Source organism: Ambystoma mexicanum, chromosome 13, assembly GCF_040938575.1.
Source record: "Ambystoma mexicanum isolate Mex_15411 chromosome 13, UKY_AmexF1_1, whole genome shotgun sequence".
Lineage (NCBI taxonomy): Eukaryota > Metazoa > Chordata > Amphibia > Caudata > Ambystomatidae > Ambystoma > Ambystoma mexicanum.
The window spans coordinates 178,341,558-178,356,462 of record NC_090938.1 but is presented as its reverse complement, the minus strand read 5'-3'; the positions used below and the strand labels follow the sequence as shown (position 1 = coordinate 178,356,462).

Sequence of the window (14,905 nt, the reverse complement as noted above, 5' to 3'; positions counted from 1 at the left end):
TGACCGGACACCAATGCGTCCAACCTCAGCCTTGCTGTCCTCCCCAATGTATTCCAGTTGAATAGCACGCAAAGACTGTCTGTATCTCCACAATGCTCTGCTCTGTGTCAGGGGTGTGCATCATTTTGTTCTCCATTGGACTACAACTTCCATCACATGAATCCATCATAGTCAATGGGGATGGATCATGAGTCGTAGTCACAAGTACCTTGAGAGTCACCGGTTGCAGACCTAGGCTCTTTGCAAACGTACTCCACAATATTTGGACCCTACAGTGCATGACAATCCAATGCACAACCTATCGTTCACCTCCTCTGGAACATTCAGCTACTGGAGCTCGTCATTGTTAATATTCTGTGTTTTGTGTGAGTATTTCAACGGCATGGTGACTGGGTATCTCGTTGCCAGAGCAACAGCTGACGCACACTGTTGCTCAGGACCTGTCCACTCCTCCTAACCTGTGTCTATGACTCTTAACGTTCAGTAGAAATGCTAACATTTTTTTATTTATTTTTTATTCTGTTTATTGATTTTTCAACAATCTACATATACACTGTGTCAATATCATGGGAAAAGCGCAGATTAATTCTAACATTGACTCACATGGGACTTCCTGTGAGGCACATTTTGAGCCAAGAGGTAGGCAATATTGATACTGATGGCAACTGCAAGGGCACTACCCGTGCACTCTACATTATGCAGTAAGTCCTGCACTATAATGTCCCGACTGATCTTGATGTCACAAGACTTGCCCTTGTGGAGTGCTGCATTGCAACAAGTCTTGTCCCTTTATACTAGTCTACAACCTGTCCACAGCAGCGGAAAAAGTGGGCAGGAGCGGTGATCCTCTACTTTTTTAAAATGTAGTCTTACCTTTACAATACTTTTATTTTAAAAAGAACCCGTTCCGTAATGGTTTCGATTTAAATAAGTGTAGGAAGACGCAGAAACGTGCATTTTCGGTGCAGTGAACGTTTCCTTAAAAAACAGTTGCATGTGTTTGGAGGTTTGTATTGTGCGCGTGAGGGGGCGTGGCGATGGGATTTACGGGGAGCAGGGGAGGGAGAACATAGTTCCACTACTTCTTTTCGTACACTTTGACCACTGGTCCCCAGATGTTACCAGTGCAGTCGACTAAATTGCCTTGAGTCTTACTGTACATACACGAATTCAATAGATGCCATAAGCTGTCTGCACCTGCCTGTCCCACTGAGAATAAGTGTGGAGTAAAGACAATGAAGGCATATGGGAACACTACACAATGAAGAAGCCAGAACCATTAAAAAAAAAGTCAAACCGCAAATGCAAGAGACTCAACATACTTTCTTCACAAATTCAACAGCTTTGTATTCTTTAGAAAAATGCCTTCAACTTTAACATTCCTGTTCTGGATTCAAAATTCGGCAGTTACTTTTGTCCGAATACATTTTTCTAGCAGGCCTGCTCTATTGTGTATAGGCACACTAGAAAGTAACAAACCCTTTCCCTTAATAAAACAGGAATGATTAAACATTGAGCAAAAAAGGAGGTGCATTCAAAAATCCAACTGGTTATCTGTATTAAACAATAAAGAAAGGTATGTTAAAGGGAATTAAAACAGCTATAATTGGGGCACTATAGGACACGGCTCGCGGTAGTGGGCGTGTAGTTATGGTTAAGATGCTCAACTTATAGGAAAAACACTTTTTGGGTGACTTATTACTCTGGTGTCGCTTGACAAATTCTCAACAAACTTTGTGAAAAAGTATATGGCCACCTCTGAATGATTATGCAAAGTTTGGTGAGGTTTTGTGAAGGGGGCAATGTTATAGGGGAGGTCCCAAATCTTTTGAAATCCTCACAGACAGAATGGAAAAAAAATGTTGCCCACACCTACAGAACAAACCGCTGGACAGATTTGCACCAAACTTGTGCAAATAAAACCTTGAGAGCTTCTCTCTGCACTTCACCAGTCTCTATTGGTCCACTGCCCCTCCTTGCCTCCCTCACTTGCTCAATCTGTATACAGCCCTGCCAGAAGATCGTTCTGTCTGTTCTCCCTTGTCTTCACTCCTTAATGAGCACTTGAAAAAATACAGAATTGCCGGCAGGCCTATTTGCTTTATCTAAACTGTTAAATGTATCATATTCACTTAATCTGCCTGCGCAGACCGTTATCGTCTCAGAAATTCAAGGGCTCTGAGCGACTGTTGTTTTTCCCTGTGTTCCTACCCTCCTTCAGCACTTTGAAACAGGTGCCTGTGTATAGGTGCTATATAAATAACATTACCATTACCATTACCAAGGAGCACCGGCTCGGTTATGAGAGCGTGCTTTTTGGAAATTTGGGGTAAATCGTCCAGTAGTTTTTTTTTTTAAATGGCCAAAATGTAGGTTAATAAAATGTGTGATATATAGCTCCGGTCCGCAGACTCACTTCCTGATTCGGTGTTCCGGACCACCTCTGGACCAATCAGAGAGCTGCGTGACTTTCGCACACTTGCTGATTGGTCAATTAAAAACATGAGGTGTGTCAAAACCTTCGGAACAGTTGCCATTTTGGATTTGCAGACTGTGCCCGTATCACCCAAACATTGTAATAACAACATATTACAAAATACAACATTAGACTTGTTAAAATAATAAAAAAATCCATGGAGAGGTGAGGGGTGATGAGGATGGGATGGAAAACGGCAACAAAAAAAACAAAACAAATCAGTGTTTTTTCTTCTCCAAAGTCTGCGAACATCTCAGATATTCGGGGACATCCATGCATAGTTCTGCATTATAGGGTTGGTTAAAAACAGTTTTTGGATGGCTTATGACTTTGCCGCTACTCAATGAAACTGCATGACATTTTACACTATCATTATAAACCCGGACGTGAATGGTTCTGTAAAGTTTGGTGGGATTTTGTCAAGAGGGGGCAAAATTATGGGGGTCTCAACGTTTTTATAAGGCTTATAACTTTGGTGAAATTGGACAAATCTCCACACATGTTTGCAGAAAGGTTATAGACTCAACCTTGAATGTTTGTGCAAAGTTTGAATGGATTTGCCAAGTGGGGGCTAAGTTATATGACAGGCTTTGTGTTAAAGGTTTTTGAAATCTGGTTAGGTTTGAATGGGAAAAAATATTTGATTGTGGCTACAGTCTGAAGTGCTGGACGGAATTGCAGCAAACATGCATGAGGTGCTCTAACAAGGACCTGAAAGCATGCTTTTGCAAATCTGTCTTGTGTTTTATATTTTCCAAAGTGTCAGAATGTAAGTACAAAAACTAGTGATATAACTTTGGTGTCGGAGCATTAGGCCTTTTCTAATTTGATTATTGGGGCATGCACCAAGGGAAAAGCCCTAGGTTTAAATGGGAGAAGAATTCTCCTTGCGGCTGCAGCCCGAAGTGCTGTATGGGATTGCAGCAAACTTGCACGACGAGGATCAGCAAGGACTTGAAAGCGTGATTTTTCAAATGTGTCCTGTGTTTTACTTTTCCATAGTGTCAAAATGTAAGTACAAAAAATTGTGTTCTTACTTTGCTGCCTGTGCAGTGGGCCTGGCCCTCAGCAAGGACAAATGCATTCTCTGATTCGCCTATTGGGGAATGCGGCATTGCTGAAGCACATGCCACATGGATTGTGGAGACTGACTATGGCTGCAAGACATGAGCACTGGCCATTGGTCACATTATGAGGGTATAGTGGACACTGAACTGGATGTAAGACAGGTGCAGTGGATAATGGGGGTGGTTTGGTGGGGATGGGGTCATGGCCGAACCTCATGACCTTGGCAATTGAACCATGATTTGCATCCCCAGCATGCGCTGCTGATAACAACACACATCAGTCCACCTATATCTAATTCCACATGGTCTTCTTTTCCTTCCTTCTCTGATCAGGATATACTTAGGTCTATTCATTGCCTCAAATCTGCTTCTCTGGCCGATGCTATTCCATTGGCCCTAATTACAGACATCTTGGGAGATTATTTTTTTTAAACTTTATTTTAGTGCAGTGCAGAACATACATCTTTAGATACAATAATCAACAATATTGCATTATTGACCTCATTCGATTGCCATACTACCCGCATGTATAGGCATGATACGATCAACATATCTTAATACATTTTCTCTCTGCATGGTTGTCATTGAACAGTTCTACGTCTACTTAAGTAATCTCGGAATGGCTCCCATATGTCCTTAGGGCTTCAGCTCGGTGTAACAAGTGAGACATAGGCTTCTTCACACTCATTAACATAAGTCATTTCTCTGATCCACATTTCGATGTTCGGAGCCGTTCCAGACTCCTATTTAAGCAATATGCATTTTTTGGCAACCAAGCATCCCAGGTTAAAGGGATGTCTCAATTTAACTGTAATCTTTCCTAGATCGCCAAATAAATATTTTGGGAGTGAAAAAGAAGGGGGGACACCCGTGCATTCCTGTAAGCTATGAGCACAATCCTGCCAGAATTGGGCTACCTGAGGGCAGTTCCAATACATATGATGTGCATTGGCTACATCTGAGTTACACATCTTGGGAGATTGTATCTCTCACATTACGGAGGCAGTTAATGCATCACTTCAAGATGGATTTATCCCCAGTCCCAAGCAGCATGCTCTCACGCTTCCATTGCTAAAAAAGCCCTATTGGATCCGTGGTGCTTGCAAACCTTCGCCCATCTCTTGTGTGCTTTTCCTAATGAAGGTCTTGGAGGCTCTTGTTTCTCCTCTTCTCTCATACTATCTTGAATCCTCTGGGTTCTTTGTTGTTTTCCAGTCTGGCTTGCGGCCTGGGAGAGGCACTGAATCAGTTATTATCTATGTAATCTTGATTGCCTGGTTGATCTGGGCAGATTTGGTGCTCTACTATTGTTTGATCTGTCTGCAGCATTCAACACAGTTGATCATTCCATCCTGATCTCCTGGTTGTCAGATGCTGGGATATCTGGCCAAGTATCAAACTGGTTCACTGCCTTTCTAGCCAATCACTCCCAATCGGTCTCTCTCTCCCTCCTTTCTGCTCTAAAATTGTATTATTGACATGTGGGGTCCCTCAGGGATCCGCACTCTCGCCTATATTGTTCAATATATATATTAGATTTCTTCTTCTCCTCATCCAATCACATGGTTTTAGATATTATTCCTATGCTGAGCACACACAGATTCTGGTTCATCTGGATCTTACCCGGGCTGACACTGCAGCACGGATTAGGGGGTACCTGGAGGACCTGAGCCCGTGGATGGCGCTCAATTCATTAAAATTGAATGGAAATGAGACATAGGGCCTTGTTGTGGGAACCACCAGCCCTCTCTCCTTCTAGACTTCAGTCTTTTGGCTCACCTTTTTGGGACCATTTCCGTTTGCCATCCTCCTCAGTATAAAATTTGGGGGTAAAGATTATCTATGACAGAGCAGTTTGCGACTGTCTGTAAATCTGGCCATTTTAAATTACACATGCTGCGGAAAGTTCTTCCTTTTATCCCTGCTCATTTCCTTGCCCCGGTGGTCGCTGCGCTTGTTCTTAGCACAGCTAACTATTGTAACTCTCTTTATCTTGGCCAGCCGTGCTATCATACAAACCGACTTCAAATGCTTCAGAATGCGGCCGCCAGAGCAGTCCTGCACCCTGCACCATGGGCACACATGTCTCTGCTTCTAAGATAGCTTCATTGGCTGCCGGTTGGGAACAGATTCTTTTCAAATCTATGTGTGTTGTCCACTGTACCTTTTATAAGCTGGAGCAGAATATCTTCAGGAAAAGTTTCCACAGTATGTTCCTACTCATTCTTTGCACTCCCAGTTTGCTTTTCTGCGGTCCGTCCCTCGGGTCAGACTGCCACAGATAGGTGGCAGTGCTTTCTCTGTGGCGGTCGAAAGGGCTTTGAATGACCTGACACTTGCTCTTCAAGCCACTGCTGATCACCTCTCTTTATGCCGTTCCTTAAAAACCTTGTAATTTTAGGCTTTCTTTGATGCTGCTGCTGCCCCTGCTCTACTTAGCGTCAAGATGCCCTGGAAAGGTCTGCGCTTTATAAGTACACATAACATAACATAACAAAATATATGTTTGTTAAAGGAGGTTGATTGTTCTTTCATATATGTTAAAAGAAGAATTGTTAATTATTATATATAGTGATGTAACACCCTGACACATTTACACTCACAAAAACCTATTAAATTCACTGAAAAAAACGTTGTTTAGGGACATTATGGCACTGATGCACTAATAGAAAACTATGAATTGTTGAGTTAGTGTTAACAGTGCAAGGCAGTGGCACGAGTTATGGTTCCATAGCTTTCCATACCTGGTGATATTCTTGTGTTTTTTTTATTTTACTTGTAACCATAAGGTCCCTTTAGTAAAGTTGAATTGTATAGGTTTTTATTAGTGCAACTTAACTATAACAACCCTTTAACAAAGTATTTTCACTGAATATTATATAAAATAAAGTATAGGAGATACCACACCTGACCATCATTCTTAACATTCTCATGGGTGCAGAAGAGGATGGAAATCAAAGTTTCACAAAATCACGACTCATTTGTATAAAGATGTATAACATCCTTATTCATTCGCCTGTTTAACTATTCAACTAACTTAATAATGTTGAAATTACAAAACACACATATAAAACAAACCTTACAATTCGACTCAGTCGAAAAACTGCATAAAACCCTGGTGTAACGTGATGACTTTTCTGGCTCCGATACTGAGAACATCTAACTTTGTTCCTCTCTAGAATTGCTGAATTGGCTGCCCTAATGAGCTTTCACAAGTCCCTCGATGCAGCCGGGCCTCATCCTGAGTTAGGCCTTAGACCTTAAATGCTGCGGTAATTCCATCACCCCCGCATTTAAGTGTTGGCCCAATCATGATTCGGGCTGTAAGTGGGAGCTTTACCTCCAGCATTTTGCCGGAGGTAAAGATGTTCCTTTATGACCCGTTTTCAGCTGTTTTCGGTGCTATAACTGCCAGAGCAATTACCTCCAGTGGTAATAGTGCCTCCCAACCCCATTGGGTTCAGGAAATAGGAACTTACCGCTGTACTGCCACTTGTGATCCTCCGCTAATAGCACCGGACAAGTAGTGCTAACGCTTTTTGCACAAACGACTCCTGATGAGGCCCATAGACCTTAGTGGCTCAAAAAAGCCATCATTTTTTTGTATGTATACATTCAAGACTATTTTGTGATTGGATTTTCCATTACAGGAATTATGCAGCAGTGTTCATCCTTCAGTAAATCTATCCCTATCCACAATCCCTATACAAGTTGGCTGCCACACATGAAAAAGAGTCAGGGAAACTCAAGCCTCGTTCGGGAAAGTGTACCATATTTAAAGGGAGTAGGAACACCTCCCCACCCCCCCCCCAACACATTTCTCCATAGTGTTGCAGATCTTGATACGTGTCTTCAGATATTTTGAAGGTCTTGTCAGGCCTGCTTTGCCTTTCCGAGTCCTGTCTATTCCTCTTGTACACGGTGGGTTTTGTCGTTTGCCCTGCTTTTGACTGATTGCTGGTTACTTTGTTCCCTGTTTCATGCTCCATGTCATTTGCTTATTCTAACTTGTTTGCCCTCCTACGTTCCTACGTCAGAGTAATTGACCCCTTCTGCTCTCTGGATTCCCTTGGCTCTAAACAGAAGTATGAGGCGGAGTGCACCTTCCTGTCCCCCAAGTTTGAGGAATTTTTAGAAAATTGCTAAACTTCATTTGCATTGGAACAGTATCCTGCTTAATTAATAGCCCAGATATTTATCAAGTTTTGCCAAACTTAAACTTATCTTTGAATCCTATATAGTGAGGAAATGTTCGTTCACTTGAGATGCCCTCTTGAATTGTAGGTTCAGTTCCTTCTGAGTTTGATGTGATGGAATCGTACCATGACTGTTACTCTAAAATGTTGACTGTGATTTTACTGCGCTGTTGGCATTTTAGAGAATGCCGACTCCCATTACTGCACCCAAGTGGAGCGGGGGTTGTGAGGGTATCACCCGGTTACCATTACGGACCCTGCGGTGTTAACACCGCCCCACGTAAGTGGGAGAAACTGATGCCGCAGGGGTACAAGGGAGCACATAGAAGTGCGCCGCGGTAAAGGTTAGTGGGGTGCGGGTGACAGTATTGCGGGGGAAAAGTGATCTTAATTTGCATCAATATTTTTGTCGGCACAGATACGGGTGGTGCAGTGATGACATAGATTCAATGTGATCACCATTAAGATCCCACAAGACCACAGGTTAAAGCAAGGTCGCCGATAGTAGAGGAGGGTATCTTAAGAATGGTCCAAACTTCGAGCATGGGTCAAAAGACAGCCATTCAGACGCTGTCTTTCCCTTTTGTATGTTACAGAGAATAGGAAGGATGTCCACTATCTCACGGTCCAACCTCACAGGCATCTCTTCAATTGGTCGCCTTACGACATAGACAGAGCTCCTTACAAAGGCAGCCAATCTGCTGTATGATTATTCACAGCCAATGGCATTTGCCAAGCAACCTGCTGAGGAATTTGTTATAAATATGAGGTGGAGGATAACAGGAAAGTCACGAGGGACCACATTCCCATGATGAATGCATGACACACCAATGGCCACATCAGATACCATTGCCACATTTGGAAGAACATCATTGTACATGTGTTCCCTGTCCTGCAAGCTTTTCACCTCAGAATAAATGGCGGGAATGAACGTTATGAAGAGAAAATAGAGCTTTGTCTTACCGTCGCAGGGATTGACGCACACGGCTGAAAAGGAACCAGCTGCACACCCAGATAGAAAGGAGTGGTAAAATGGAGCTCTTTGCTCAGAGGAGGCTTGTCCCAGTTTGTTGAGATGTGAAAACAGAGGGAAATAGATGATGGAGAAGGGTACATCCCTGCAAAGTAAGAAAACATCATGAGAGATCATACGATCTCCGTGTAAGCCGTCAGAACCACCAACCCAATCGGGAGACTCTATTTTATCGATATTTATCTAGTTTGACATTTGTATAGCGCCGAGCCGGGAGGCATCCAGGCACTTTTTGCTTAAGCAGGTTGGTTACAGTAGTAGCTTACAAAGATATTAGTTCCAGACATTACTTACATAGGTTGAGGACGTTAGTTACAGTGATTACATCATATAAGGTAATTACATATTACATATTAAATTTACACATTTACACTATACCTCAGAATAGTGGCCCCGAGCCCTTTGTACAGCCCTCTGATCCCGTCTGAGCGGAGAAGCTTGGCCGCTATCTGGGTAGCGGATATCGGTTGCGCGCACAAGGCGGGCCCGACGTTGTATGCTCTGGTCAGGACAGGGATGGTCGCTAAATGCTTTGTGCCCGAGGGCAAGCAGTGCAGCCCGATGGCGCTCTTCTGCAAAGACGCTGGAATCGAAAGAAAGACATTTTTCTTTGACAGTAATGTTCATAGTGTGTTTGCCTTCAAGGCTGTGCTTTTGGAACAACTTTGACTCACTAAATCGTGGCCCTGTGTTACAAGCCTTTTACCCCAACCTGCACAATTTCCCCTCCACCTATCAGTAATTAAATGGAACGGATTTAGTGCCCTCACCTTGTCTTCTGGTGCACAGTCAATTGCATAGCCTTTGAAACAACGATAATATATTGTCTAATCCATCGAATTGAATTACAAATGGCTGCCATGAAAAGTGAGTAGGTACTAGGAGCAGTGCCCTTCTCTTTTTCCTTTTCAGCATACAACAGCTATGCCATTTCACAATTTATCAAAGAACATTGGCAATGCCAACTATTTTGGCTTTTGTGTAGGCATGGCAGAGGCATGTAAATCAATGGATGAAGGCAGGCCTTGTTAAGACATTTTCTATTACACCAGTAGCATATTTACAGCTGTAATTAAGTCATTAACTTTCATAAGACTACATTGAAAAAAACTCAACAATTGATCGTAAGGCTTGATAAACCTAGCTCAAAGAGATCCTCGAAGGACGTGGGCGGGGAACGGTGGGAAGTAGGTGGGAATGTCCATAGGGATTAATATGGCCCTGGCCAGTCAATGGGTGGGTAAATAACCAAAAAACACCCATAAGCTTGGTAATCCTCCTCATTTGCCATATCTCCCTAGCTGTACTCTTAAGCAATACTCTTGTCTTATAGGTGGCACTTTAGCTTTAGTCACAGAATAGCCAAAATTAAAAAGCTATTGGCATCCCAGACAATATGCCGGCTGTAATTAGCTATAAGTGCCTTGCTGTGAGGAATGCCCATTAACGACACCAGGGGCTGTGTTAAGACCCCATTGAATTGGTCCCATTGCTCAACCTTGACGATTATTGCTCAATTAACCTTCTCTTAAAGACACCTTAAAAAGGCATATTCTCCCACTGTTCTTTTGAACTATTCTAGTAGATAGCTAAGCATGGTAAGCACTCACCTGTGTTTGCAAGTTCGAATTCTTGCACGGCTGATTTAGCATTCATTGCCTGCGGTTCATACATTGAGTACAGTACAATTAAATAATCATAACTCATAATATTACAGTGCTTAGAACTGAGAGGAATTCCGACATGACAACCTATGTAAAAGCTTAGTTTCCAAGATTATTTTCTGAAAAGTCTGTAATGGTCAAGATTAAGCCTAAAAGGGATCTGTACTGTTGGAATTTAAGATTGGCTCGCATTAAATAATACTGAACCGAACAAGGATGTAACATTTCATATAACACTTCGTTTATATGTCTCCTGCTTCTAAGTGCTGTAACAGTAGGTGATTTCTAAACCTGATTTAATGGTACTCAATGGGCCTCATTACACGGATGGCGGTAAGGGTTTACTGGTACCGGTATTTTACCGGTAGCGGTAAATCCTTACCGCCTTACTACGAGGTCCCTTTGCGGGTTGGGGAATTTAACGCCTGCTTTTTGCAGGCGTTAAAAACCAACCCGCAAAGGGACCCAGGGAGCTAATTACGGTACCGCAATTTGCGGTACCGTAATTAGCGCCTTCCCCATTCCCATAGAGCCCTATGGGGCAAAAATGGGAATGGGGAAGGGCAATGGTAGAAGGGGGAATTACCGCCCCGCCAACCTTGGAATGGGGCGGTAATTCCCCTTTCCGCCAAGGCAGTGCCGGTATTTGACCGGCATGAACCATGGCGCTAATAGCGCCCTGGTTCTCCGCCATTCGTGTAATGAGGCCCAATGTATTGAGCCTGTACCGATAAAGCTTGCATTATGGTATAACAATCATAGCCCAGCAAGCATTTAACTTACTGAGCTATATTGCCAGTACAGTAACACTTGTTTTCTATAGATCTCTTCAAGTCACTGCAGTCTATGGCCATTTTTGCATCGTTTGCCCATTCCTCTGTAATTATCTCACGTTGATTAGCAGATTAATCTAATTAGTACGGAATAGTATTTGCTAATTCATCCCATCTACATGAAGGTGTCATTAATAGTGGTGATAGAGACTAATATTATCATACTGAAATAGGGATTATTCCACTACCTAACCTGTAGATATCTCTGTTATCATCATTAGTAACCTGATGAGCCATTTCAAGTGACAAAGAAATACACACAGAGGGAATTCTAAGCAAAGTCTTTTTTTCATGCCCATGGCCACCACAAAGTTGAGCAGGTGGCGCAGTGTCAGCTAAATTGGGGCATGGGGCGAGCAGGGGTTTAATAAGAGGGCACAGGCGCAAGGTTATAGCAACTTGGCAAACAGGGTGGCATGTGTGCAAGCAGAAATTTGCTCAGAAGCGGGCCATAACAGGTGGCACCAGTCCATGAACCGAGCCACCTGGTTAGCCATTACACCTGCCCAGGGTTCAAATAGCTGGTACAGTATTGCCCAGTTTAACACATTCTATTCGTAGACCTCGGATCAACACATGGATGAGTTAGTTCTACAGGCTTCAAATTTGGGAAGTACAGGCCTGCCTCATGTCAGATGGGAGCACTTAACCCATGGGCTATTTATGTATTCTATTATTATTAAGGTATTTATTGAGCACCAGCCTAGCTTTGAGAAGCAACAAAGCACTTTACAGAGGTATATACCAATATAGATACATAACAGAGCGCTTTACAGAGGTGTATACCAATATAGATACATAACAGAGCGCTTTACAGAGGTATACACCAATACAGATACATAACAAAGCGCTTTACAGAGGCATACACCAATACAGATACATAACAGAGCGCTTTACAGAGGTATACACCAATACAGATACATAACAGAGCGCTTTACAGAGGTATACACCAATACAGATACATAACAGAGCGCTTTACAGAGGTAAGAACAGAACAGATATTCAGGGGGGTAGGATTCAGAGGGGCACAGAGGAGGGGTACAGCTGTACTAGGTGGCGGGGAGGAGAGGAGAGGAACCAACGGCGTCTAGTGAATCAGGTGGCACGAGGGGCGGCATGATGGCCTAGGTGTTATCCACCCATCTGTAAGGCAGCCATATTTTACAACAAAAGCTGTCAGTCTGAACAAACATTAAATCACCCCAACAACAGAATAGGTGGGTTTGCCAGGTAAAATGAAGCAAACATAAGGCCCAGTGTCAAGGTTGCGCTTTACCTAGACGTCCAGCATCCTGCAGCTGAATCTTCAACATCTCCATGGGAGTGGTGACAATCACCTGGCAGGTTCCAGCACCGCAGCCCGCCAGCATTTCTTTGGATAGGGTCAACCCCCTACTGGAGAGAAAGAAGGGAGTCACCACCCAACAGAATTAAAATACTGACCATAACATGTACCGCTTGGACACAGCTATTGATGAAGAACATTATGCCAATAGTGTAGGATCTCCGATTCACAACAGAACAAGACTACATCCTCCCTCTCATCGGGATAATCAAAATTGGAGAAGTCTGCTCATTTCCCAATCTTTTTAAGTGAATTCTACACTCTGATGCACAGAGAGAGTCAATAATGTTTTGAGGAGTCAAGGAAGCTCAAGAAATGTTGTTAATACTTCCAAAAGTCATGCAGGACCCTTAACCTCCCTTATCAGAAACTTCAACATCAGACTTCATTTTTTAGGTGAATTACTCTCTAATCTAGTCGCACCGACCTAATAAAAGAGAAGGTACCTAATCAATCCTTTTGCACATGATCGCTTCTTAACTGTCTGGTCTGCCATCTTAGGTACTTTCCGTCACCCTTTCCCTCTACCCTCATAGTCCACCCATGTCTTGCACGGTCTGCCCATCTGTCAATCACTGCCATATGAACCAGCATCTTCAAATTCTGGCAACTGAAAAAGTGCCCCTCTTAACATCCTTATTAGTGGCATAATGAGTATAAATTGAGCCCTTTAAAACATGAACTGCTGTGCGGAGAAGCTGGACAAGCAACCAAAATTCTGTTGGCAAAAACATTAGATCAAAAATACAATGTGACCACTATCATATCAAATACATAATGTCAATTTACTCCTCTAGCTCACTCTTAAATTTGTCATGTAGGACAATGTACAGTTTAAGCCCCCATGACTCACCCAAAAAGAACAAACTCAAAAGTACATGTACAACAAGAAGTCTGGTCACACACAGCAATCCTTGTGATCTTATGCAGGGTTCCACCTCACCCGACATATGATGAAAGACCTCAGTTATCCTAATAATACTCCTTTGGAATTTCCTGCAGCATCAACTTCCATATGGGCGATGCGTTATATGTTTCACTAAATAGATGAAGAACGACCTTTACTTGCAATCCATTATATGAAACTTACCCTTGTCCCTTGCCCACCCATGCCCCAGCCAAATGACCTCCTTTCCTCTAAAGTATCATATGTTGCTTCTCAATTCTCATGCAGGAAGGCTACTTGAGCATATCAATGGCATGTTGCCATTCTAGAAGCACTACATTACATTACTAGCTCAACATCTCAACATCTAACCCATAGGCATCTGGGTGCTTATCATACATAAGTGTGAAGTACATTCCTTACTCAGTTGCATATAAACATAGTACAAGGTTATTGGCATATGGATCAGTAATACACAGATACATAGAAGTAAATCCAGACAATACAGTTATTAGCATGCATACATTCACAGATCAGCCGACCTGACTCAATATGCCTGACTGTTCCATCAGGTTTCTGAGGGCATCTGTTGTGGAGGGTTTCGATCATTGAGAAAAGTTCCCTCATTGAAGTGTCAGAAACACATACCCGCTCTTCGCTAGGTGCTGTCTGAAGAAGTCATTTGCAGCGAGCTTGATAGCCTTCTCAGGTGTTACAAGGGTCAGGTTTACAGCAGCCCCTAAGAAGGAATACGACCATTGTCAAATGGAAAGTATAATGTGTTATTTGTAGGCATTTTTTTTATAAAACATCCAACTTGTAGGAATGTGGTTTGCAGGAAAACTTACAAAGATCATATCAAGGCCACATCTGCCCATAGTGGCAGCATTTGCAGTGTCTTTTATTAAAATGTTACCAACCCAGGCACGTTACACAGGAAAACCTTTTTTAATTGTGCTTAGTTAAATCGGTATACTACTGCTAATGGACCATACCTTACCCACTGTGGCGTGATGGTGTAAGGAGGCTGACAAGATGGTATCATTTTGGCTAAAGACTTTTATTCAAATAGGGAGGAAAACCTACATCTCTCTAGTCCTAGAGGGGGTTATCCTTACCTCAACACAGGATAACTCAGGTGCGCGTCAGGATGTTAGTCAAAAGAAACCAAAATACCATCCTCTGTCCAATACTTGACTCTTGGTTTTTTGGACATCACTAGTGTGACGAGGGAGATCACTCTGAGGAATACTTGACTCTTGGTTCTTTGCGTACCACTACTGTGACGAGGGAGATAACTCCTGATGAATACTTCCGGGTCAGTGGCATTCTTGGGGGTGCTGTGCCTAGGGAGATTACCCCAGAGGCTTTCTTCATGCTCAGTAGCTTTCTTGGAAGTACTGTG

General features: G+C 42.8%; 1 protein-coding gene across 4 annotated transcripts in view; it reads right to left on the bottom strand.

Moving 5' to 3' along the window:
* Window positions 1–14,905, bottom strand: part of LOC138521050 (mitochondrial glutamate carrier 1-like) — a 161,521-nt gene that overhangs the window by 24,470 nt on the left and 122,146 nt on the right. For 2 of the 4 annotated variants that reach the window (XM_069633567.1, XM_069633569.1), the window contains exons 4-7: window positions 14,149–14,239; window positions 12,546–12,664; window positions 9,151–9,355; window positions 8,703–8,857 (exon numbers count right to left, since the gene is read on the bottom strand). In XM_069633567.1, coding sequence (XP_069489668.1) covers window positions 8,703–8,857; window positions 9,151–9,355; window positions 12,546–12,664; window positions 14,149–14,239 — 570 coding nt within the window. The remainder of the gene's footprint in view (window positions 1–8,702; window positions 8,858–9,150; window positions 9,356–12,545; window positions 12,665–14,148; window positions 14,240–14,905) is intronic. The other 2 variants (XM_069633568.1, XM_069633570.1) reach the window with 1 other exon arrangement.